At 47.8% G+C, this 27395-nt stretch overlaps 1 protein-coding gene across 1 annotated transcript in view; it reads left to right on the top strand.

Moving 5' to 3' along the window:
* Positions 1-27395, top strand: part of LOC311516032 (vasoactive intestinal polypeptide receptor-like) — a 177355-nt gene that overhangs the window by 136641 nt on the left and 13319 nt on the right. The window contains exons 7-9 of the mRNA XM_084619644.1: positions 15426-15579; positions 16927-16987; positions 23554-23623. Coding sequence (XP_084475770.1) covers positions 15426-15579; positions 16927-16987; positions 23554-23623 — 285 coding nt within the window. The remainder of the gene's footprint in view (positions 1-15425; positions 15580-16926; positions 16988-23553; positions 23624-27395) is intronic.

A 27395-nucleotide genomic window follows, 5' to 3' on the forward strand; every position in this document is an offset into this window, starting at 1 on the left:
CAACGCGATTATGCATTGAAGTCATTAATAGTCAAACACCTATTGAATTCATGCGGGATCATCATCCAAGAGCCAGGTGTACAACGATGAAGACAGGGCCAGTGGGATTTTCAAAAGCACCCTAAGTGTGTAAGGCACCTAACTCTCACTGAAAGCCCATGGGAGTTAGGTGCCTCACACACTTAGGTGCTTTACCTTTGTAAAGCTGGCCCAAACTGCTTACATTTAGCCTTTGCCAGGACAGCGGGAGATAACTTCGGTCCCAGTGTTAGGTTTTGTTTGAAAAGAAAAACAATCTCAGAACTTTTCCTCGGTGTTTACTTGGCCTTTTCCCAGGCCGAACTGACTTGGATGACTGAGTTTGGACTCTGCCAGGGGGCTTGTCTATATGGACAGTTAGTGCGCGGCAGTCTGGGATGTAAAGCTACAGTGCAGTAGCCGGCCATGCGCTAACTAGCCCTGTGGACCCTGTTACCACACACTCATTGTGCACTGTGACCTACTCCACTTTGAAACAGGAATAGGTCAAAGCTCACTAACGTGGGAGTGTCTGTGCGTGCCCACTGGCAGTGTCTGTGTGTCAGGCTGTAGAATGCCACGTGTTATCTGTCCATATAGACGAGTTCAGCGTGGAGTTAAAACCGAATAAGGACGTAAGGGTTGGGCCCTTTAATATTCTAGTGGGCTCCTGTTTTCATGTGTTCTCTTGTCTTCTGAAATGGTCACTGGGTTTGAACACTTCACGTTCACATTCTCCCCACCCATGAGTTAATTCGGAGCCAAATCTGTTTGGTCGTTGTGAAGTCTGGGCGGAAAATACATGTTATATTTTAAAAATAATCTGACCGCACTTTAAAACTAGCAAGAATCTAGCTCTGTGAAATCAATGAGCTGCACTCTGCCCTCGTTTTAATCAACTGAGTAAGGAGGAGGGAGGAGTGAGGCCCTCACGCGCCCACTTGTTTGGCAAATCCTGGATCTTGGGTCTGTTGTGGCGCACAACCCCTGCTCTGGATACTCCTCCCCCCCCTCCCATTAGCAAGTGATTGAGAGGTGCAGAGATTTCCTGCTCACTGGCAAAGGGGGAAGAAAGCTGCCCCTTTTCAAGGGGTGCAGTAACTCCTGTCTCCCCAGCCCCTTAGAGCCATTTGTACCTCGCCTCGCTCTACAGCCATGCTCTCATTGGTCGGCCTGCCCTTGCTGCCCTGCCCTTCTCTGCAAATCGGATGGGGCGCAGCCATGGTTGGGGAGTCACTGTTGCAGGGAGCATCATTAGCACGGAGCAGAAATCCACTGCAAATACAGAGCAGCGATTTCCCCAAGATGATGCCGGGTCGAGCTGCCCCGATCCGCTCTGAACCCCCAAACCCTGCACAACACTGACCAAACTGCTCCCATCGACTCAGGAAGGAGGGGGTTGCGCTGCCTTGCCTTCACTTCCCCCTTCCATGCTTAATGGACACATTTGGCTGTATCTGCGCTCGGTGGAGGGGGCCTGTGTGAGTCTGCTGAGCCTGATATGACATCCTGAATAGAACGGGCTCAGCGGAGGTGATAATTTCGCCGCTCAGAATATCCCCCCTTCTTCAGGCTACATCAAGAAAGTCCCCGCTGCCTTTCCAGGGTCTCCGGTGTGGAATATCCCACACAACAAATCCTGCATGCAACAAATTTGATTTGAACAAGCAGGGTTTGTTAGACACAACAAAACCTGCCTCTTGGCAGGGGATTAGACTAGTTGACCCTTGCGGTCTTTTCTAACCCTATGGTTCTAATAACATCGAATTACACCACTGCTGATTTCCTGAGTAACAGTAACAAACCCACAGGCACAGTCCGTGTCTGTCAGGAGAAGGACGGAAAGAGAGAGAGAGAGATCTCATAAATAACATCAGGAGGACAAACCCAGCAAAGTGAAGGGGGGGGTGGAGAGGAGGACATGGCGCGGTTGCCAATTTCCTTTCAATCTCATGCTAGCACTTCGAGGTTCACTTCACTGGAATCACTGCGAGGCTATAGAAACGACCAGTGAGAGACAAAGAAACAGGCTCAGACCAGAGCCCTTAATTAACGGAGTCCCTAATGATCAAAACATTGACCATTGTTTAAAAAAAAGGTGACTGCCCTGTGTGCCAATTCCTGTTTCAGTGCCTGGGTTAAGCGAGGGGGCGTTTTCCGAGTTATCACAGGTGACTTTTGCGGGTGAAGCACACATGAGGCCACAAGCACCTACAGAAAAGAAGGGGCTGGATTGTCACCGCTCTTGCTCCCCTGCTCAATTTGCCACGCCCGCTCTTGGGGTGAGGAAGAAGAGGGGCTATTCGCCATGAGCCAATGGACGGGGATGGATGGAGAGAGCAGGGAATGAAGGAGGCCCTAGCTTTGTCGTCTTCCCATTCGCGGGCCAGAGTCACTGGTCAGGTGCACAACGCAGGGAGCAAGCTGCTTTGCCACAGTGGGTGAAGCAACTTCCTCCTTCCCCAGCACAATGGAGGAGCTGGGAGTCCGAGTTGCATTTTGCGCTGCTGTGTGGTCGCTGGACCGCACAGCTCCCGACCATCCCTGACTCCAGACAGATTGTAAGGGTGCACTGGAACCCAGGGAGAATAACACATTGTACATGTCCTCACGGGTTCCGAACCATTTGTTTTTTTTTCCCCTTCCTGCTGCTTTGATCCAGTGAATGAGAAACAGGAAACTAGATTGTGCTAATTTGAGGCAGGGCTTGTCTTTGTAATAAGTGTTTGTACAACATCTAGCGCCGAGGGCCCCTGATCCTTGCTGGGCATTACTGTATTGTAAATAATTGATAATAATAAAGGCAAGAGGGAGAATGAGAGACCAAAGGAAAAGACACGGATTATGTAGAGACCCATCCTTAAGGTCTTGACCATCTTCCCCATTAGAACCTCAGTCTTGTATTTCTTTGGCCATTCTACCATAAGTTCTAATTCTACCGGTACCAGCAAGAGTTAATCAGTGTCACAACTTGGCTTTCTCTTGTGGAAATTAGAGTCAGGAACTTCCGAGGTTTTCTAGTCCCTTGATTATTTTAAAAGCTTTCACTTGACAAAAATATTGGGCAAGAAGCTCATTATAAATATGTGATTGATTTGTTCTAGTAATGAATGAAGGACCGTCAGCCCCATTCATGCAGTTGACTAAGGAGGCCATTCTATTTTTATTTCAGTTTCTAAACTCATCTTTATGTTGGTCCAATCAGCCAAAGGGCCTGCTAGCTCTGGCCACCATCTTGGGTACAGTCATGTAAGAGAAACCCAGGCCAGCATTCATAACAGCCCAAACCTACAAGGCCTAATTCTCTTCTCATCATGGTGTGATTTAGGAGAAACTAACTTCACAGAAGTCAGTGGAATGAGTAACCCCAGTGTAAAACTACTGTGTGAAGTTAACTGTGCCCAAGTAGGTGAGGGCAAAGAGCCTCCTAGGACTAAATCCTTAGCTGATGCAAATTGCATAGCCTCGCTGACTTTAATAGAGTCCAGCAGCTTTACACCAGTTGAGGATCTGACTCTGACACTGGTTTATGTATTGCATGTTCGTATAATACCAGAAGCCACACCTTGTGTGACCTGTGTATTAATAGAGATGGATTTTAAATGTCTTGACATTTAAATCCTTTCAGCTGATATGAGTAGGGTTAAATCAGAAAGAAAGGGCACGGTTACACGATGGGGCCTGGGGATCCATTTGGGTCAGGCTGCTGCCTAAAGCTTGTTATGAATCACTATGGGCCCAATCCTGTTACAAATGAAATCAATGACAAAACTCCCATTGACTTTAGCAGGACCAGGATTGAGCCTGGTAGCCTCTTCCCAGCCTCCCCAATCCCCCGCGTGACACACAAGTGTAGCAGAGGGCAGGATTTGGCCTACTCAGTGTGTGTCTGTAGACATCCTGTATATCTCGTCTTCATGACAGCTGTAACTAACCTGTATCTCTGCATTAGAGATGGTCCTCAGTGTGGGCCTCCGTCTGAATGCTGTGGCGCAAACCCATCTCAAATGCATCTCATCTATGGCTGAGTAGCTTTGGAACTCCATGGGGCAGCGAAAGCTGAAGAACCATGTAGTAGAACATCTCTTTGGTGCACCAAGACCTAACGGGAACTCCTCGTCCCACTGAGTTTTTTTCATGGTAGATGCCAAATTCCTTCTAATAGAGACACTGAAGAATTTCAGCTCCTCGTCTCACTTAAACCGAGATGCATTACATTTTGAGCCCATGGGAGCTGCAGCTTAACTGACTCAGTTAGAAGCCACTTCTTTTCTATCAGCACCCCATATTAAGGGCCTCTGGAAGCTCAGTGGATATGCACAGGTGCTAAGCTGCACTCCTCAGCAGCCTACAGGTCTGGGCCCTGAGCAGGTGAACCGGCTGAGAATTCAGCTAGTTTTGCAATTCAGCACTTTGTTTCATGACCTTAAAATGCCAAGAGGGAGTTTTCACAAGCACCCAGGAGATTTAGAAGCATGAGTCCCATTGAACTGGACCTGGTTTCCTCTTTATTGTAGAACAAAGGAAGTTAAAGGGGCGGGGAGAGGTGCAAACCCACTTGAATACAGGTTACAGCTGCAATAAAGGAAAATAGGGAATAAAGAGCGCTTTCACCAGCTCTGTCTAGTTTGCTCGGATTTGTAATTTGCTTTCTCTGCTGATATCTAAGAGCCTGGGTGGGGTGGGACAAAGATAAGCAAAGTGGCAGCACCCAGGGACTGACTGTCTCAGGAACTGAACACCCTCAGCTCCCATCAACATCATCTGGAGTTTCTGAAAATGAGTCCCTGGGGGTGGAATCTTGGCCTGTTGAAGTCAATGGGAGTTTTGCTCCTGGCTTTAGTGGGAGCAGGATTTCATCCCTAGCAGCCAGGCTTGGTTCTTCCACAAAGGGCAGGGTAAACAAGGGGCCCATGGGAGCAACAGATTGGGCGGGGGGGGTCAGCAAAAATGTTTACAGCCACATTTTCAGATGCGCTCACTAGATTCTGGAAACGCGTCCTGCTCTCTCACTTCCACTGCATGAGCAGTGACTGAGCTTTGCCGCCCATCCTCCCAAGTCAAACACCCAAGGGTTAGGAGATAAAAGTGAACAGTCAGCCGCCCCTAAGGAAAGGAGATGAGAAGGGAATGTTGCCTGAGATTGTATAGATTCAACAGGGGTCTTTGTATGCTACCTTTTCAAGGGAGGTCCAAACCAGAGTCCGCAATCTCTGCTGGAAATCCATCGCATGTCTCCCAGTAACGGCACACTGGGGGTTTGCAGATGAGAGCTGCTCTAACATCCACCCATTGCTAAGAGCCCCCAAGGGCCTATCTGCTAGATGACCATAGCCAGAGCACAGCAAACTCCACCCCTGGCTCCTCCCCACTCCGGACGCGCCTCTTATGCTGGAGGTTGGCTTAGGAGCCGGTTACACGGGTTCTGTGCCAGAGGAGATGTTTACACTTCCTCTGGGTCTTATGCACAGAGAATGGACTGAAAGGAGAGGACCTGCTCCTAGGTGTTTTCAGAAAGGAGACAGGAAAATTGGTAGAACATAATGCAAGACTCATCTGCCCCCATCAACCATCCCTCAGTACAGACAGTGACGCCCCGGCTAATAAGCCATATTCCCCCATAAGTACCTCGTTCAAAAGACAAGCCATCCTATGGAATACAACCCCGCCAAGCAGAGAGTGTTGTCCTATTAGGAGGGGAAAAAAATCTGTATTTGGAGCCTAATTCTGATCTGATGCCTGGTGCAACCCCTACTGAAATCAGTGGAAGATGCATTGTGTAGCTGAATACAATATGGGGCCCTTGGGCATTTAGATTATACGGTGATTGGTGCTTTATTGGTATATAGAGTCATGAGACATGAGGCTGAAATAATGAGATCAGGGCTTCATCATACCATGAAATTGGATGAGCAACATAGCTCTCCAGTTATTACAGCCCTATTATTATTTAGTGCAATATACCTAGAAGTCCCAATCATGGATTAGGACCCCGTTGTACTAGGACACACACACCGTGAAAAGATACTCTCTGTCTCAAACAGCATATAATACAAACGTAAGACGAGAGTCAACAAGTGGATACAATAGGAAGGAGGCAGAGGAGAAAAGATAACAGCGAACCCATAAATGTTCCCCTGCTGCATTTGGACATGCCAAGAATGTGCAAGCCCAAATGCACTGCAATATAATCCTTGAAATGCAAAGACTAATAATTACATATTGTTACACTCCAGATCCACCACCCATTTCCTGCTCTCCTAAGCATACATCAGCAGTGTTGGCTTGCAATGAACTAGAATCTCTCCAACTCTGCCCTACCCAGGATGTTGGCAGAGGTGGAGGAGTCTACTGTCTTCCCATTTGACAGCAATCTGTTCGTTAAATCTGCCTTTTTAATCTTTTTTTTATCTCGAGCCTTGCATTTGAATTGCCAATATTGTAGAAATCCATTCTTGGCTTGCTGATTGATCAGGTTCATTCAGAAGGCAGCAGCTTAAACAGCTAGGTCCAAAGGGATGGCTTGTCAGATGAAAGCAAAAGTGGTCTGCGAAAAGCCATCGGGAAGGTGTGAATCACAAAGCCCCTCTCAAAGGCATCAGTTCATCTTGTGGGGAAGGTTTAGAGCCGAGGCTGGTGCTGTGAGAGCTCTTCATGTTCCGAGGAGAAGAGCATCATCTCTTCCCCGCTGGGACGCTGCCTTGTTCAATATCCGCAATTACAAAATGCCAAGTGCCTGCTGAATCAGACTCTGGAATCAAAGAACTGGCTGAGCCAGAGCATTTCTCCCTGCACTTACCTGATTGCTCCTGGCAGCAGTTCACAAAATAGCTTGCATTGCAGGCACGCAGAGAAATCAGCAAATAAGGCTCCAGCTGTTCTCCTAGCTGGAAAGCAAGTTAACTGTTTGCCTGCTCTTGGAGACCTCCATTAGAGTATCTCCCAGTCTTTTAGGTGGAACATGCAGTTATGCATGCACTAGGCACTTCCAGGTTGACCCCACCTGCCCTACTGCTGCCTATATCTTGGGTAGAACTCACCTGCCGTGCTGTCAAATGATTCAGGTACATCCAGCTTGCAATTAGCGACCTAGAATATACCTAGAAGTCCCAATCATGGATTAGGACCCCTATGGATTGGGACTTCTAGGTATAGGTGGAATGAGCCTGCTAGAAGGAAAAGAGCTTTCAGCGCAGACTGAATGTGGCTCTGTTCTTATAAATCTTAGTCCATGAGCATTAAGTACTATTCATAGAGCATGATTAGGAATCAGGAAATCCTAAATTCTAATCTGGACTCCAGCACTGACTCTATCTGTGGCCTTTGGGAAGTCACCTAATGCCCACATTTTCAAAGTAGACTCAGCTTGTGTCTCAGTTACTGGGTGCCTGCTCTGGACACAGCTATCATGGTAGTTGCATCCAGGGAAAAGGGTTTGAGTGACGCACACGTCGATCGCGGCTGTTGGTTTGGGAGATGCACCCAGCAATAACGGTAGGATTCACAAAGATACTGAGGTGTCGAGCTCATTGAAAACAATGGGAGTTAAGCCCCTAAATAACCTGAGGGCCTGGTTTTCAGGCAAGCTGAGCATCCACAGCTTCCACTCATGTGGTTCGGAGCCAGGCGTGCTCAGCACCTCTGACGATCACGCGTCTAGTTAACTAAAATCAGGTACCTAAAAACTGGGGCACCAAAAATTAAAGGCCACTTTTGAAAATTTGGGCTTCCCCTTCTGTGCCTCAGTTCCCCCATTTGTAAAATGAGTAGAGTAACACAGTGACTGACCTCCCAGAAGTGTTATGCAGATGAGTTAGTTCATGTCTGGCACGCGCTCTGCAGGTGAAAAATGCTGTATAGATGCTATTGTTTTAGGGCTATCACAAGTTTAGGACTCGGTCCTGCTTCTGTTGAAGTCACTGGCAAAGCTTACCAGGTGTGATCCTCACTTCTGCTCCGGCTCCCGTATGCCATGTGAAAGGACTGGAGCAGCTTAAACAGACCCTAAAGAATCTGGATCTGGCCTTGGAAGGATTCTCCAGGCACAAGTACTGTTGTAGGCAGCTGTAAAGCTGTGTTCCGATGACCTCCTCACAAGCCCTGGGGTCGGGGGTGCATTGGGGCAGGGTTAGGGGTGGGAGGGGTATGTCAGGATGGGGGCTCCAGAACACAGCGCGGCAGAGTTTCCAGGCAGTGCTACAGCCCAGGGACACTGCCATAACTTAGACAGGCCCCCAGGGCTGTCTGAATTTCACCAGGAGCCCCAGAGCGGCCAAGGGTTGGGAGGTCACAAAAGCAGCTTAAAGCCACCTTAGGCTTCCTCCCAATGGGCTGCAAGTTCTGTGCAGCATCCCTGAGACGTGCAGGACAGACTATGATCCACTGTTGCTTCAAAGAGAGCAGAGTCTGACGCTTGCTCTTTATACAGGCTAAATGTGCAATATACCCCAATTTCAGCTATCCCTTCTCCACCCTTAGGGGCATTTGAATAATGACCTAGTGCCACTTCTTTCACGCTAAAAGAACAGGAGGACTTGTGGCACCTTAGAGACTAACAAATTTCTTTGAGCATAAGAATTGGTTAGTCTCTAAGGTGCCACAAGTCCTCCTGTCCTTTTTCCGCAGACTAACACAGCTGCTACTCTGAAACCTTCTTTTACGCTGTACTTCTGAAAGGGACACCGAGAGATGCACGGAGGTATAACAGCACTCTTTGGCACTGCAGATTGGCTGTGCCATCCATAAACTTTGCAGCTCCCGCTTTTGGAGCGTTCCCGTGTTTATGACTATGTGGGAATACCCAGAGTCATTAGTCATGGGGGATTATGATGCAGGAGCTTTTAGTGTGTCACAGTATTCAGTCAGTCTGCGAGTGACTAATTGCCTGCAGTGTGGTGACTGCATGTCACTGCATAAGACATCTGGCCCAAAGCCTCTCATGGTGGGAAAGAAACTTCTCTCAGGGAGAGGTTGGGCTAATCCACCTGACTTAGAAAAGAACAATAAGTGTTACTAGCTTCCGCATACCAGCCCAGCAGCCTTTCCTCCTCACCAGTTCCCAGCTTTGCCCCTCCTCATGGCCCTTCACCCCGTCCCGGTCTAAAAATCTCCTCCGGTGGTTCATCCTCAATGTACCTTCGCTGCCGTCTGACACCCTGGGCATGAGCTCTATTCAGCTGACTCAGCACGTGGTTGCTTAAATACTTTGGCCCAAATGCAGATCGGGTGCAACTCCATTGATTTCAATAGTGATGCACCTGTTTACACCAGCTCTGAATTTGGCCTTGTTTGCTCCCTGTTTCTTAGATTCTGGGCCAGATCCTCTGTTGGTGTAATGTGTCAGCGGTCCACTGACATCAACAGAGCTGTGATGAGTTACAGCAGCTGAGGCTCTGGCCCCTTGTTGTCTGAGGAAATGTTTGCGTCCTGCCCAGCTTGCTATCAAAACCACTTCAATCACTGACCCCCAGAGGATTGTGAAATGTCCCCTTTTCTTCCCATGCAAATTAACGCAACTTCTACCTTTTCTATGCCCCTGTTCTCCTGGGGGCCCTTCTCCGTGCCTGCCTTTAAATCTGAATGCTCCCAAGGACGGCTGCGTCACAAAATTTCCCAGGGGCCAGAACCCCAGGCTGGTCAGTGTAGGGGTTGAGAAGGACCTCTCAGATTTCCAATCCCAATCCTCTGCTTCCAGCGGGAAAGCGCCCAATATTAATTGCCATCAGCATATCTAGCCTCACCGAAAACACGTCTGGGGGATGTGCTGTAGATGCGTTCACGAAGTTTGAACAGTGCCTTGGCTGTGACAGGCCTGATTCTGCCCTGCCGTGTGTTGTGATTGACACCCACCACACAGTGATTGTAAAACGCCCGCTCGTCGGACGGGCCGTCTTTTACACTCACTTGCCCCAGGTGTGAGCGTCTACACAAGATGCAAGGCGGTGGAGAATCAAGCCCAAGAGATGACCATGGCTGATAAAATCAACCCACCAAATTCAGTAACGCTGCTCAGAATAGTCCTCCAGTCAGGGCTGGTTGGCTCAATAAAAAACGTGTATCGGTGTTAACCCTAACTCACATCACCTCTGCCACCTCACGCTAGGGTACGATGAACATCTGCAGCTGAAGTCTAGGCAGTGTTTACTTCCATCTCCTGTCTTCCGTGAAGAAGTGGAAGTAGGTGTGGCTTATATAATTATAATGTCATGCATCAGATGTGTATGGGGATATTTGCATCAAGAAGACTCACTTCTAAACCTAATCCAGAGACTCTCAGGTTTTTCTGCCATTTCATACTGAAGCTCTGAGCAGTCATACTGCTCTCTTATGTACAATGCAACTCCCCCACCTTTTCTGCCCTGCCTGTCCTTCCTGAACAGTTTATACCCATCCATGACAGTGCTCCAGTCATGTGAGTTACCCCACAAGGTCTCTGTTATTCCAATCACAGCATAATTCCTTGACTGTGCCAGGACTTCCAGTTCTCCCTGCTTGGAAAGTTTCCCAGGCTTCTTGCATTTGTGTATAGGCACTTAAGATAACTCCCTGATCACCCTGCTTTGAGCAGGGGGTTGGACTAGATGACCTCCTGAGGTCCCTTCCAACCCTGATATTCTATGATTCTAAGACCTCTAGGGATCTCACTATTGCAAGTGATTTCACAGGGAAGGTGCTCAGATATGGTGGTGATGGGCATCAGTATAAAATCCTAAAATGGATAGATTACTTACTGGTCCAATACTGATGTAGTATCACTTTGCATTCCCATACTGCTTGATAAAACTAGCTGAGCCTTACAATGGATAGGGAAGTTTTATTATGAAGATGAGGAAATTGTGCTCCTTCTTTGTCATGCCACGGGGGTGCCTTCATGTTTAGCACTGAAACACGCTATTCAGCTATAACTGCTCTCCCAAACATCACTGTTGGAGTTCAGAAAACTTCCCAGGGGGCAGAACCCCAGGCTGGTTGGTGTAGGGGTTGAGAAGGACCACTCCGATTGCCAATCCCAATCCTCTGCTTCCAGCGGGGAAGCACCCAACATTAATTGCCATCAACATATCTAGCCTCACTGAAAACACATCTGGGGGATATGCTGTAATTACCTCACAACAGAGTTTGCTCCACTATTTCATTGTTCCTGATCATCAGACATTTTCTGGTAGCCCAGTAACATAGCTCCTTTCCCATTGTTAGTCATTTACTCCTTGTCATCCCTTTCGTGCAGCATGAAATGTTCATTTGTTTCCCTCCTTGCTACCCTCGTCACCTTTCAGCTAGCACTAGCTATCCTCCCTATAGTATCCCTTCTTTAAACAGTCCTTCCTTAAACAGCTGCTGTCTCAAGAGGTATAAATTGAAGACCCGATCCTGTTCACCCTGAAGTCAATGGGGAAAAAAGTGTTCCCTTGAAATGTTTCTGAGCAGCCCAAGTTGTTTCTCCAGACACCGAGGCAAAAACCTCGTCTTGTGAAAAGTGCCGTGGGATCTTTATGAACACAAGACAGGACCTAGGTTTTATGTGTCATCCAGCAGCACAGTATCCCTCAGCACCAGAACCGTAATGTCTCGGAGGGAAATATGAGCTACCTATTGAATCCCCGGTGCCAGCACCAAATCACTAGCATCGCTGCTTTCCTTCCTCCTGCTACCAAACACAGAATCCCCCTTGCACTTCCTGTTGTTGGTTGCTGCCCTGTGTCAGTGACAAAGAATCTCAGAGTTGCTTTCTTCTAACACTGAACAAGGAACTTCATTGGACTAAGGAAAACCAGATCATCCCTAAAGTACCCCGCCTCTTTCTCACTATGTCTGGCCAACAACTTCCCCTTCCCAATTCATTTCCTGGCACGGTTTTAAAGAAACGGCCCACCCATCCTCAGAATTGCTGCTCAAAATTCAGGCAGCAAGACAGAGACAGCCCGCTCCTCTTCAGCTGGGGCTGCTCAAGTTATAGGGAGAGCTCCCTCCTCGCCAATGTTCAGAGCTTCCCCTCCTGGACACTGTCGGAAGACAGGATACTGGGCTAAATGGACCTCTAGTCTGACCCAGTAGGGCCGTTCTTATGTTCCGGTTCTGCGCTCCTTTAACCAGTGTGCAACCCACTGGTGAACGTGGTACATGCCTCCCTCTGTGCCCAGCCCACAGAGGCTGTGAGGCTGTTACAGCCCCATCCACAGAGCCTGGCTTCTCCGCTCAAGCGGTGGAGAGTCTCCTGGTCCATTTCAGGTAGGTTCTTAGGCCTCCCAGCCTGGGAGGGCCCCAGTTCAAACCTCGCCAAACTGGCGGCCGCCACGATTCCACCGAATAAACCAGAGAGCTCAAACCTAGTGCTGCTTGCAAACTAAACCAAAGCCCCACCAAGACCAAATCATTTTCACAGCAATGCCCTGGGCTGCCAGAGCTAGGTAAATACAATGTGTTTCCTGTTCCTTCCATTTCAAGGGTGCCTGGCGATTTTTACTCCCCTTCTGGTCCTATGGCCAGGGGTGGAGTAATCACCTAGGATGGTGGGTTACAGAGTCTGCTCTTACTGTGCTTCCTTGGAGGAAGCACCCTCTGGGGAGACACGGTTTCCCAGTGACGGGCACATGAGTCATCAGGCGCTGCGTATTCACGTCAGGCAGCTCTGTGATCTATCACGCACCCACCTTCTGTAAACAAGTCAAGAGGCTCTTAAAATGGCCGGGGCGCTTCTTCCTGCTGTCTGAGCCATGCCGCATCGCCCGGGGCGGGGCGGGGGCGGCAGTGCATTAGAGTCTGGAGTCCGAAAGAAATATCAAAGAGCTCCTGAAAGAGCAGGAGCTCTCAGGGCTGGGCCAGAGTCCTGGGGAGTCCATCCTGGCAGGAACTGGAGTAGCTGAGTGCCAACAGGGCAGAGGGTGACTGGCCAGGTCCCCCCTCCCCTTCCTCGCACCCAGACTAGACCGGCAGACCCCATCCTCCACCCCCAGCAGGGGACCTCAGGCTTCAAGCTGGCCCTGCTCCCCCAACCACATAGATTCATAGATATTTGAATCATAGATTCATAGATATTTGATATTTAGGTCAGAAGGGACCATTATGATCATCTAGTCTGACCTCCTGCACAGTGCAGGCCACAGAATTTCACCCACCACTCCTGCGAAAAACCTCTCACCTATGTCTGAACTATTGAAGTCCTCAAATCGTGGTTTAAGTCCTCAAATCGGCCTGGAGAGGAAGAGTCCCTGGGGACAGAGGTAGCCCTTAAGAGCAGAGAGATCCCCTAGCAGGCAGGCTGTTTACTGCAGAACTAACATAATTTTTTCAGAGCAACAAACCCCAGTAGAGCAGTGATTGAGCATCCACCTGGGCCGCTTGAAAGCATTCCCGTTCCTGGTTACGTGCAGCATCTGGCATGTGCTCTTTAGATACTCAGAACAGAAAAGCTCAGGAAGATGGCAGGGCTTAAAAGCAATCTCTCCAGAGAGGATGCGCCAAGGTTAAAGCAGAGCAGATTGGGTTTTGGTGCCATCTGATAAAGCCTGACAGCATCAGAATCGCTCCCCATGCTTCCTGGAACCCAACGGCTCCCGGTCATGTGCCAGCTGCCGCAGAAGGGCCGAATCTGGCTTGCTTTACTCCCGCTGGTAATCCACACTGGCTACTCAGCCGAGCGAGGCGAGCAGGGCGTGGCCCTACCGTTCCGCTGTGCTGGGTGTGAAGCAATCAAGCTGCCTTGGTGCCAACCCGCCAGGTGTGCGCCGAGATGGCGGAGAAGCGAACAGATGTCAGGAGCCCACACGGTGCTTTGGCGGCCGTGGACGGTGCCTTGTCACATCAGCTCTTCATCACCTTCCCTTTTGTTGGCGTTAGCTGCATTGCCAGTTGCCTGCTTCTCTCCCCGCCCGCCCCCCGCAGCGAGATGCTGCTGGCACCACCTGGATCCCAGGAGGGCGCCGATGTGCCAATCAGTTGTTCTTAGCATGAGATTTAAAGAAGACAATGAAAGAACAAAGGGCCAGGTCCCCTCAGCTGATGTAGAGCTCCATTGATGTCAGGGAAAGGAAGATTTACACCCGCTGAGGATCTGGCCCTATGTACTTCCAGCTTGCCAATACGGCGACTAAGGGACAATTGTCTACAAGTATCTGAAGGGTGTCAATACCCAGCTCCAGAGTCTGCGCCTCTTATTCCTGAGTAGAACTGTAGGCTGTGAGTAGCCTCCTGGACGCTAGTGGATGTACTTCTAAAGTATGCCAAGGGTGCCTAGAGCATGTCGATCAATGCCCTTTTTAGCATTGCTAGAAATCTAATCAAGAAAGAAATGGTGAGTGACTGTAAAATGCAGGCTGGAGGGTTGCGAGTTCCTTGCTATAGGAAGCCAGGAGCTGCCTGCCAGTGCTGCCCAGTGGTCAGTGAAGTTTGATATACTTTTTCCAACAATGGCCAGTACCAGATGCTTCATGGCAAGAGCTCTATAATAACCTGCCTATCTGGGCAGTTCTGCCTAACCCTGGGCAGTTAGCAGTTGACATATACTCCGAGCCCAAGTGTCGATATTGCTTACATTTTTTATCTTATCTTACATAGCTGAGCTCATTGTCCAGATATACAGCCAATCTCTTTGCTTCAGTGACATCTTGTGGCAGTGAGTTCCACAGGCTAATTTTGATGTGTGTCAGGACAAAAAAAGTCCCTTCAGTTTCAAATCTGCTGCCTTTAAATTTCATTGACTGTTCCCTTGTTCTGGCATTATGACAGAGGGTGTTCTGTTCACCCTCTTATCCTGCTTTATACCAGGCTTTATTTCATATACATCTATCACAGCCCCTCCTAGTCATCTCTGTTCCAAACCAAACAGTCGCAATCATTTTAAGATCTCATATTCGGAAGACTTTCCATTCCCCCACCCTTTTTTGTCACTCATCGCTGAACCCCCTCTATTTCTGCTCCATCGCTTAGGTGCTGGGAGGACCAGAACTGGACACAGGGTTGACAGCTGATTTAGACAAGGCTAGCTTGTAGACTGTCAGTATGATGTAGCCCATGGGGGTAGTAATTTGCTGCCCGTCTATCTCAGCAGAAAATCACCATCTTCCCCATACTGGCTCGGGATTGTGTGTTGGGAGCAGGCCCATGTCTCACCCATTTGCACCACAGTGGGGAACAGCAAGTACAAGCACCCGTTTACCCCTGCATGCCCAAATCCACTGGACAGGCCAGACAGGCATAAACAGAGCAGAGCTGTCTTGGTCTCCCTTATGACACAGCCACGCAGTGCAGTTCCAGGAACAATCTAGCCCATAGTGAATACAGACTCTACAGATTCCAGCTACTGGGCTAGGTAGAAAACAAGCATTACCAGCAAATGTGTTTGTTTCCTCTGAATCTCTTACAATAAAAACACCTCCTCGGTTCACCTCTGTTATTTTCTTCTCTTCCAGGTGGGCTGCAAGGCCGCGATGGTTTTCTTTCAGTACTGCATCATGGCCAACTTCTTCTGGCTGCTGGTGGAAGGCTTGTACCTGCACACCCTTCTGGTCATCTCTTTCTTCTCAGAGAGGAAGTACTTCTGGTGGTATATCCTGATTGGCTGGGGTATGCATTAGCGCCTTGAATATGAATGGTAGGAAAATGAACTCAAGGTGACCTGGAGCTGTCTCAAGCAGGGACTTAACCCCTTTGCATGTGGGATCAGACAGGAGAGGTGATATGTGTGCATTACCTCTCTGCCAGATGGCGTTAGTGGTGGTAGCATCAGACTCAGATGAGGGTGTCTCAGGGTTCTGTTTAAAATAAACCAAATGGTTGGCTTGAGTGCCCCCCACCCCCGGAAACCTTATTCTGTCCCATATTTCAGGCACTTAAAATGTGAAGCATCTGGAGGTGTTTTTTCCACACTCCGATGCACACAGGAGGCCTTGGGAATCTGAAACCACAAGTAGCCCATATATGAGAAAGCAAATAAACCATCTATTTGTACAGTGAAATGAATGAGCAAAATCCAGACATAAAAACGGCCATACTGGGTCAGACCAAAGGTCCATCTAGCCCAGTATCCTGTCTTCCTACAGCGGCCAGTGCCAGGTGCCCCAGAGGGAATGAACAGAACAGGTCATCATCAAGTGATCCAGCCCCTGTCGTCCATTCTCAGCTTCTGGCAAACAGAGGCTAGGGACACCATCCCTGCCCATCCTAGCTAACAGCCATTGATGGGCCTACCCTCCAAGAACTTACCTAGTTCTTTTTTGAGCCCTGTTATAGTCTGGGCCTTCACAACATCCTCTGGCAAGGAGTTCCACAGGTTGACTGTGCATTGTGTGGAAAAAATACTTCCTTGTTTGTTTTAAACCTGCTGCCTATTAATTTCATTTGGTGAAATGAAAGCTAGTTCTTGTGTGATGAGAAGAAGTAAATAGCACTTCCTTATTTACTTTCTCCACACCAGTCATGATTTAATAAACCTCTATTATATCCCCCCTCAGTCGTCTCTTTTCCAAGCTGAAAAGTCCAGGTCTTATTAATTGCTCCTCATGTGGCTGCTGTTCCATACCCCTAATCACTTTTGTTGCCCTTTTCTGAACCTTTCCAATTCCAATAGATCTTTTCTGAGATGGGGCAACCACATCTGCACGCAGTATTCAAGATGTAGGCATACCATGGATTTAGATAGAGGCAATATGATATTTTCTATCTTATAATCTATCCCTTTCAGACAAAGTATGAACCAACCCCGCAGTCTCGGTTCGTACGTGCCCAGCTTGGCAAGGGCCCAGAACTCTGGTTTGTAAAACAATCCTCACCTACCCACAACATTGTCACAATTGGAGTCAACGTCTCAATAGTGAATGAGATTGAGATGGTGGGTGGAGATAGGCCTGGAAGGGCCTTGACAGCAAAAACAAGTAGCAACTGTGACACTGATCCCTCTTTCTCTTCTGATAGGTGCTCCATCAGTTTTCATCACAGCCTGGACTATCATCAAGGTTCACTATGACAACATTGGGTAAGTCTCTGAAGTCATCTTAATTTCTTCGAATTTAAGACACCTTAAAGGGAAACGTATCATCAGCTAGCTCAAAACTCTGCTCTGCAAGAATGAACTGTAAAAAGTCTTTGAAAATCAAATTTTTCCTTTAGAATTGGCCTTTCTGAGAGGTGAGACCAGTTTAACCAGCATAAAAAGAACGGTCTTAACAAGTTAAAATGAAGAACATTCACTTTTAAATCTAATGAGCGAAAGGATGGGCTTGTTTTTCGAGCACAAGGCCAGGAGCCCCAAGATCTCAGTTCTAATCCTGGTTCTGCCACATGGAATTTACTCCCTCTCTGATTCACTTTCCCGATCTGTGCACAGAGGTAATAATATTAACCTGATTCCCAAGGGATTTGTGAGACCATGGCTAATTCATTAATGCTTCTAAAGGTCTTTGGCATGCTTGGATGGCAGCTGCTTTGGAAATGGAAAGTATTATAAAACATATTGGCCAAATTCATCTGTGGCGTAACACCACTAATGCTAACTAAATTGAGATCAGTGCAGTTACCCAGGAATGCATTTGGCCCATTGTGTGCCCATTTGACCCATTGTAAAATTCCGAAAGGAGCCAATGGGAGTTGCACTTGCATATCTTAGTGTACAGTTTGGCTCTATGGGTTCATGTTTATTGTCGATTATTTTAATCCAAGATTAAAGCAGTAGGGAACTGCCTTCGAGTCTCCGAAATGGGCCCTTCCACCCATGTCACAAGTAATGGTGGCCACCAAGAAGTGACCATGTCATTATCATTGCTGCTGTGCTAATGTAGGGCTCATGTCTCACTTCCCCTTTCACTTGCAAATTACTGTACAAAGCTGACAGCAACAGAGTACTCTTCCCATTTCCGTCTGGTGACCCTGCTGTAGCCCGGGGTCTCTGATAACAGCACAGTTCTGTTCAGATGTTGGGCTTTTTGTGACTCCATAGAGAGTTACACGAAGGTCCAAACCTGCCAAAGATGCCACTTTGGGGATGGATCCTGTGAGGGGGCAGAGCGCTCTCGCTGTCCATCTCAATGGGAGGGGGCCAGCTTGCTGGCGTGAGCGCTATATTTGTGAGTGCCACAGTAGCTGAATAACCACCCCATGCCTCTCCCACCACAGTCTCCAGTGACCTTTTCCCAGCCAAACCCTTCAAAACCCTTCAAACTCCACCCCCATCCTCCTGGACCAATGCTTATGTTCTTCTTCTTTAAATCTGGATCAGATCAATTGTAGCTAACAAGATGGGGCAAGTTCATTTAGTCGGGGATTGGTCCTGCTTTGAGCAGGGGGTTAGAATCATAGAATCATAGAATATCAGGGTTGGAAGGGACCTCAGGAGGTCATCTAGTCCAACCCCCTGCTCAAAGCAGGACCCATCCCCAACTAAATCATTCCAGCCAGGGCTTTGTCAAGCCTGACCTTAAAAACCTCTAAGGAAGGAGATTCTACCACCTCCCTAGGTAACGCATTCCAGTGTTTCACCACCCTCCTAGTGAAAAAGTTTTTCCTAATATCCAACCTAAACCTCCCCCACTGCAACTTCAGTCCATTACTCCTTGTTCTGTCATCTGCCAGCACTGAGAACAGTCTAGATCCATCCTCTTTGGAACCCCCTTTCAGGTAGTTGAAAGCAGCTATCAAATCCCCCCTCATTCTTCTCTTCTGCAGACTAAACAATCCCAGTTCCCTCAGCCTCTCCTCATAAGTCATGTGTTCCAGTCCCCTAATCATTTTTTTTGCCCTCCGCTGGACTCTTTCCCATTTTTCCACATCCTTCTTGTAGTGTGGGGCCCAAAACTGGACACAGTACTCCAGATAAGGCCTCACCAATGTCGAATAGAGGGGAATGATCACATCCCTCGATCTGCTGGCAATGCCCCTACCTATACATCCCAAAATGCCATTGGCCTTCTTGGCAACAAGGGCACACTGTTGACTCATATCCAGCTTCTCGTCCACTGTAACCCCTAGGTCCTTTTCTGCAGAACTGCTGCCTAGCCATTCGGCCTCTAGTCTGTAGCGGTGCATGGGATTCTTCTGTCCTAAGTGCAGGACTCTGCACTTTTCCCTGTTGAACCTCCTCAGATTTCTTTTGGCCCAATCCTCTAATTTGTCTAGGGCCCTCTGTATCCGATCCCTACCCTCCAGCGTATCTACCTCTCCTCCCAGTTTAGTGTCATCTGCAAACTTGCTGAGGGTGCAATCCACGCCATCCTCCAGATAATTTTTGAAGATATTGAACAAAACTGGCCCAAGGACCAAGGCTTGGGGCACTCCATTTGATACCGGCTGCCAACTAGACATGGAGCCATTGATCACTACCCATTGAGCCCGACAATCTAGCCAACTTTCTATCCACCTTATAGTCCATTCATCCAGTCCATACTTCTTTAACTTACTGGCAAGAATACTGTGGGAGACCGTGTCAAAAGCTTAGCTAAAGTCAAGGAACAACACGTTCACCGCTTTCCCCTCATCCACAGAGCCAGTTATCTCGTCATAGAAGGCAATTAGATTAGCCAGGCATGACTTGCCCTTGCTGAATCCATGCTGGCTGTTCCTGATCACTTTTCTCTCCTCTAAGTGCTTCAGAATTGATTCCTTGAGGACCTGCTCCATGGTTTTTCCAGGGACTGAGGTGAGGCTGGCTGGCCTGTAGTTCCCAGGATCCTCCTTCTTCCCTTTTTTAAAGATGGGCACTACATTAGCCTTTTTCCAGTCGTCCGGGACTTTCCCCGATCGCCATGAGTTTTCAAAGATAATGGCCAATGGCTCTGCAATCACATCAGCCAACTCCCTTCAGCATCCTCAGATGCAGTGCATCCGGCCCCATGGACTTGTGCATGTTCAGCTTTTCTAAATAGTCCCGAACCATTTCTTTCTCCACAGAGGGCTGGTCATCTCCTCCCCATGCTGTGCTGCCCAGTGCAGCAGTCTGGGAGCTGACCTTGTTCGTGAAGACAGAAGCAAAAAAAGCATTGAGTACATTAGCTTTTTCCACATCCTCTGTCACTAGGTTGCCTCCCTCATTCAGTAAGGGGCCCACACTTTCCTTGACTTTCTTCTTGTTGCCAACATACCTGAAGAAACCCTTCTTGTTACTCTTAACATCTCTTGCTAGCTGCAACTGCAGGTGTGATTTGGCCTTCCTGATTTCACTCCTGCATCCCCGAGCAATATTTTTATACTCTTCCCTGGTCATTTGTCCAATCTTCCACTTCTTGTAAGCTTCTTTTTTGGGTTCAAGATCCGCTAGGATTTCACCGTTAAGCCAAGCTGGTCGCCTGCCATATTTACTATTCTTTCTACACATCGGGATGGTTTGTCCCTGTGACCTCAATAAGGATTTTTTAAAATACAGCCAGCTCTCCTGGACTCCTTTTCCCCTCATGTTATTCTCCCAGGGGATCCTGCCCATCAGTTCCCTGAGGGAGTCAAAGTCAGCTTTTCTGAAGTCCAGGGTCCGTATTCTGCTGCTCTCCTTTCTTCACTGTGTCAAGATCCTGAACTCGACCATCTCATGGTCACTGCCTCCCAGGTTCCCATCCACTTTTGCTTCCCCTACTAATTCTTCCCAGTTTGTGAGCAGCAGGTCAAGAAGAGCTCTGCCCCTAGTTGGTTCCTCCAGCACTTGCACCAGGAAATTGTCCCCTACACTTTCCAAAAACTTCCTGGATTGTCTGTGCACCGCTGTATTGCTGTCCCAGCGGATATCAGGGTGATTGAAGTCTCCCATGAGAACCAGGGCCTGCGATCTAGTAACTTCCGTGAGTCGCCGGAAGAAAGCCTCGTCCACCTCATCCCCCTGGTCCAGTGGTCTATAGCAAACTCCCACCACGACATCACCCTTGTTGCTCACACTTCTAAACTTAATCCAGAGACACTCAGGTTTTTCTGCAGTTTCATACTTGAGCTCTGAGCAGTCATACTGCTCCCTTACATACAGTGCAACTCCCCCACCTTCTGCCCTGCCTGTCCTTCCTGAACAGTTTATATCCATCCATGACAGTACTCCAGTCATGTGAGTTATCCCACCAAGTCTCTGTTATTCCAATCACATCATAATTCCTTGACTATCCCAGGACTTCCAGTTCTCCCTGCTTATTTCCCAGGCTTCTTCCATTTGTGTATAGGCACTTGAGATAACTCGCTGATCGTCCCTCTTTCTCAGTATGAGGCAGGAGCCCTGCCCTCTCGCGTGCTCCTGCTCGTGCTTCCTCCCGGTATCCCACTTCCCCACTTACCTCAGGGCTTTGGTCTCCTTCCCCCGGTGAACCTAGTTTAAAGCCCTCCTCACTAGGTTAGCCAGCCTGCCTGCGAAGATGCTCTTCCCTGTCTTTGTTAGGTGGAGCCTGTCTCTGCCTAGCACTCCTCCTTCTTGGAACACCATCCCATGGTCAAAGAATCCAAAGCCTTCTCTCCGACACCACCTGCGTAGCCATTTGTTGACTTCCACGATTCGACAGTCTCTACCCAGGCCTTTTCCTTCCACGGGCAGGATGGACGAGAAGACCACTTGTGCCTCAAACTCTTTTATCCTTCTTCCCAGAACCATGTAGTCTGCAGTGATCCGCTCAAGGTCATCCTTGGCAGTATCATTGGTGCCCATGTGGAGAAGCAGGAAGGGGTAGCGATCCGAGGGCTTGATGAGTCTCGCCGTCACATCGTGAATCCTAGCTCCTGGCAAGCAGCAGACTTCTCGGTTTTCCCGGTTGGGGCGGCAGATAGATGACTCAGTCCCCCTGAGGAGAGAGTCCCCGACCACAACCACCCGCCTCCTTCTCTTGGGAGCGGTGGTCGTGGAACCCCCAACCCTAGGACAGTGCATCTCATGCCTTCCAATCAGCAGAGTCTTTTTCTGCTCCCTTCCCTCAGATGTATCATGTAGTCCACTCTCTGCATTAGTACCTGTGGAGAGAACATGAAAACGGTTACTTACCTGTATCTGCGTTGCTGGTACATGGACGCTCCCCTTTCTTCTTCTGGAGGTCACATGCTGCCAAATCTCTTCACCGTCCTGTCCCCGCTGCGCAGCCTGCTCTGAATCTTCAGAACATTGTGCCTGTAGAAGCATATCCTGACGTCTGTCCGGGAAATCTTCGGTTTCTCTTATGCAATGTAGGGTCGATACCTGTTGCTCCAGACCTTGAACCTTCTCTTCCAATATGGAGACCAGCTTGCACTTTGTACAGACAAAGTCGCTTCTGTCCTGTGGAAGAAAGACAAACATGGCACATCCAGTGCAGGTCACAACAGCTGAACACCCCCCATCCATAATATCTTCCTTCTACGAGCTCACTCAGGAGTTGTAGTAACTACTCAGAGAAGTCGGCCAGATGTAAGCCTCAGCAGGCTCTCCCCAGGTGAACTCCCAGGCAAACTCCCTCTGTTAGCCGCTCTGCTGTTCGCTGCTCAGCTGGTTCACAGCTGACTGGCTTTTATACAGTTAGGCCCATTCGAGGCTCACCTGGCTCCTGAGGTCCCTTCCAACCCTGATATTCTATGATTCTATGAAGTTTTATAAGTAACAAATGACATGTGAGTAATTATGACCCTATCCTGCAATCTGTACTCATGTAGAGTAACACTTAGACAAGCAGTCCTCCTGAAGCCAGTAGGGCTACTCGTATGGTAACTACTACTCAGGGTTGCAGAATCAGGCTTTAGTTACGTACATGTTGGGTATGCCCTTCCTTCTAACATTTGCAACATGCAATTATGATGGTGATCATAATGGTCCTTTCTGGCTTTAAAATCTGAGAGTCTAAGTTTTGAGAGGCTTGCTGGCTTGAATTTGTCTGCAGGGCAGCAACTGTCATTTGAATGTCTCATAAACCAATCTGGGATTTTATTATTTTTATTCCCGGCAGCATACATTTTGCAAGAATTAAAGGAGTTCCTCTAACAACCAGATGTGCCCATTTATTGAGCATCCCTAAATGAACCTAAAAATGTGTGTAATAAAATAAGTATTTTAGTTGGTGCCTTTATGCTCCAGCGCTGGGCACGTGGGCTTTCAAAACGGTGATAAAATTGGTTCTCTTTAGCGTATACTGTATCTTATCACTATGTCCCTCATTCGTAAGTAAGATGTTTATTACAATGACTAGAGCTGATAAAAAAAAAAAAGGGAACAAAATTGTGAATGTGTCCCTCTGTTAATAACAAAACCAATTAGTTCCATACGGGAGGGGGAAAGGAAAAATGGTTGTGAACATTGTCCAAAATATTCCTGTTTACTTTTAAAATTTTATAATTGACATTTCTAATTTCCAACCAAATGTTGACCAGTTAAAGACAACCCATATCACAACACATGGGATGAAATCCTTCATCCCATTAAAGCCAGTGGAAGTTTTGTCATTAACTTCAGCTGGGCCAGGGTTTCACCCAGCAGGTAGTCAGTGCTCTTTGCTCTCTGGAATCCCTCTCTGTGAAGCTTTGCATCTGAAATACTGGTAGCCGCCCCAGACTGGTGCTTTCGTCAGATTTCTGCATAACAGCCTGTTTGCTCCGATTTGGTTGTTATTTTCCTTTGTTTATTTGCAGGTGTTGGGAGGACATAGGCGAGTCCCGGTACTGGTTGATCATCAGAGCTCCTATTGCGGTTTCTATTTTGGTAAAGTATCAGCAATCTCCACTGGCTGCAAAAGCCCTTGTTAGTGAAAGCTCAGACCCTAGGTTATGCATGGATGAGTGTTCCATAAATGGCATATGCAGGCAGACAGATGTAAGTGGATAGACAGACTGACTAGAAAACAGTCTTTGCCAAGCACTTCTCTGATGTGGGTGAATTGTCTTCACAGCATGGGCCAACCTAACTAACTGATGTTAAAGTAACTTCCCTTGGAGGGCAGGTTATCCAGAACTGCCTACGGAAGGGCTTGTTGTACCCTGAAGCAGCTGGTGCTGGCCATTCTCAGAGCCAGGATACTGGATTAGTTGTACTGCAGGTCTGATCCAGTCTGGCATTTCCTGTGTTCTACTGTAACTAATGCGAGAAGAGCAGATGTTTCCTTATTAGAATCCCATTTGCAAAACCTTTCCACCTTTTAAGAAATAAGTCATGGATTAGAATGCTCAGGACCTGTTCCTGTGAGATGCTGACGTCCTTCCCAAAGGAGGTTTGACTTTGGGTAAGTTAGACTTCAGTAAGAGCTGAGGACTCTTGGCAAGGCTCAGAGGCGCACTACACCTCGTAGGATCAGGTCCTCAGTCCTCAAGTTCCCTTAACACTTCATCCTGAAGCATCTGGGAGGAAAGGGTGAGTGCTCGGATACTACAGTGGTGAGCGGTGGTATAAAGAAACCTCTGATAAATGGAGGACCATGTAGGAAAGGAGGTTGAGTTGCCCAACCTGGAAAGTTGGTGGAAGCGATCTCCAAGAAAGAGGCACCAATGAGCGTTACAAGCACTTTACCTCTACTCTGGAAAAGGAGGACACAGATGTTGAAGAACATATTGATTCACAGTAGCAAATAGATAAATCTAAGGGGTGGTGAACTCTACCCAAGTTAGGTTGACCTAGCTACGTCACTCAGGGATGTGAAAAATTCTCAGACATAGTTAAGCTGACCTAAGCCCCGATGTAGACACCACTAAGTCGATGGAAGAATTCTTCCATCAACCTAGCTACCAATTCTCTGAGAGGTGGATTTACTATCGCAATAGAAGAACTTCTTCTGTCGCTGTAGTAAGTGTCTATGCTGCAGCTGTGTCACTGCAGCGTTTCTAGTGTACACATACCCTAACTCCGTTTCAAAAACAATGCTCCAACTTTCTCTTCCAGCATTAGGGTTTTCTCTGCCGGACCCCTCTGTCTCAGACCCTAGTTTCCTTTGCCCCAGAGAGGATCCATCTCCTCTTGTACTCTGGTTAAATCAGAGCCACCTGCTAATAGGATTCATTATTAATTAAACTGCACCTTCATGCATGGTTCCAGACCCAACCCACCGGAGGATCCCTGCTTCTCAGTGCAGAATCCTAGAGTCTGCCCCCTGTTACATGGGGTTAAACAGCTCTATTATTGATACCCATACATGAGTCATCTTCAGTTGTACACAAGTAACTCCCCCATCAGCAGGTGGTACTCCCACACATCTGGCAACACAACTGGACCAAGGAATGTTATAAGCAGATTCTCTGACCCAGCATACCTACCCATTTTTTGGCCCCATATCACCTCCTTGGTTTTCATCAGACCCCTCATTTTCATCTCTTCCCTGCATTTGCCTCCAACCAATTCTCAATTTTCTCTTGAACACATAAATAGTCCTCTCTGGTTGCCATGTTGTTTCAAATGCAAAATTCAGCCCAGGCTCATCCTGAGGTATTTAAACCTTCCCTGATGGAAATGTCCTAAAGGATTTAATACAAAATTATCACTTTTCCATAGGTGTTTTGCATCATCCTATAGAATCTAATAGATAATTACATCCTTGCTATAGGTTTTTAGAGTAATTTCTCAAGATTCTTGATCTAGTTCCCACTGAAGTCAATGGGAGTGTCTGATATCGAGCTTTCTGTGGGAGATAAAAGAGACCATAGAGCCCCATGATGTTTCTAAAGACACCAGTTGGTTCCATCCCTATTGATTCTATACAACTTCCCCATTTGGATGTTCAGCAAACCTGGGTCCATTTGTGAGCAAGGACCGGAAATCAGATGAACTTCAGTTGAATTCAGCTTTGAGTTTGTTCCCCAAACTCAGGGCAAACATGCGGGAGAGGAAGGACAGAGAAAGCAACATCCACAAAACAAGATTTGTAGAGCCCACCCCAACCTGAGATCTCTATCTTGCACATAAGTTCTCCTTATTGCCAATGTATATTACCCTTTGCGTGAAGCAATCTGCCTGCATCACCTGTCACAGAGCTAATCTCAAGAACAAACATTTTTAATAACCACTTTGTATTTTATTAACCTTACTAAACTGAAATGAAATCCTTATCTGACATGTCAAAATATTTGTCTTTCAGAAAGACCAGTAGATCAGATTTTCTCTTTCCCGATGTAACCTTTTTTAGAAAGAAATGCACCTCATTCTCCTGGGATGGAAGGCCTAATATCTTTTGCTGTTGTTCAATAAAATAAGTCTAAACTTTTTTCTCAGCACAGAACAGACGCTGTCCAGTAATTACGATTTTCTTCTGCATGCCTCAAAGAAATCCATCGCTAAAGCCTGTCCCCTTTGCCCGTCTGCCCGAGCACAGTCCACTCCCATTTAACCTTCCCTGTTCGCACTCTCAGCCACCTGGGCTTGACACAGTCAATGCTGCACACTGCACAGATGCTTGGGAAGCAACTCAGATCTTATGTTCACTTACTACAACTCGCATGTTACCGATGCTGATTAGAATCTGCCCCCTATGTCTAGTTGCCTGTGTCGGGGCAAGTCTCTTTTTTTTTTCTAGGCTAATAAACACAATCGGAAACTATGGCGAGCAAAGTGGGAGAGCTAAGATGAGGGTAATTAAGCACTGGCACAGCTTGACCAAGGTCTGTGGTAAATTCTCCATCCCTTAGAGTCTTTCAGTTAAGAGTGGATAGCTGTCTAAAGGAGAGGTGTTCTGGCTCATCCACAAGTTCTTGGGCTAGATGTAGGAATCGCTCGGTGAAGCTCTCTAGCCTGAGCTGTGCAGAAGGTCAGACGAGATGATCATAATGGTTCCTTCTGGCCTTTACATCTATGACAATGTAAAATAAGAATCGCTTGAGAGGTCATTAATGGTAAAGGATAAGGAAGGAGATTTTGTGCCCAGACTGGTCTAAATTCACACCAGGGTTTCAAGTCTTCTCTGGTGTTGATCATCTCCTGCTTCTCAGTTGTGCCAAGCAGCAGCATTCGTCAGAGGTTAGAGCATTGCTGTGGGAGTTGGGGAGACCTGAGTTCTAGTCCTGCCAGCTGCTGTGTGACTTTGGGCAGTCCCCTTTGTCACCTCCCCGTGCCTCAATTCCATCTGTAAAAAGAGGATGATCGTACCTGGAGCACCTTGAGATCCTCAGACGAAAAGCAGAGCTAAGGATAATAAAAATAGCTCCAGGGCACCAATGGTTTTATGCTTTGGCCTAGTCTGGAAGCAGAGGCAATGTGCCAATGTTTACCTGTGATGTTAATTCCCTGCTGCCCTAGCTCGCCGGCGTGTGTGTGAAGAAGGCATGCCTGGTGAGGCAGGATAGGAGTCTGTTTTGCAGTTCTCTCTGACACCGTTCCATGTATCTATTTTTTGGCGCACGGCCCCCATCCCAGTCTGTGACGTGCCCGGCAGCGAGCCCCGTATCGCCATCTACTGTGGGCCGTGACCTCCGCTGCTCAACTAACCGAAAAGCTCTAATTCTGCCCTGTCGCCAGCCCCCCCCCCCCCCAATGCAGCAGGACGTCGTGCAGAGCT

This window comes from Lepidochelys olivacea (genome assembly GCF_965140295.1).
Source record: "Lepidochelys olivacea isolate rLepOli2 genome assembly, chromosome: 2".
Taxonomy (NCBI): domain Eukaryota; kingdom Metazoa; phylum Chordata; order Testudines; family Cheloniidae; genus Lepidochelys; species Lepidochelys olivacea.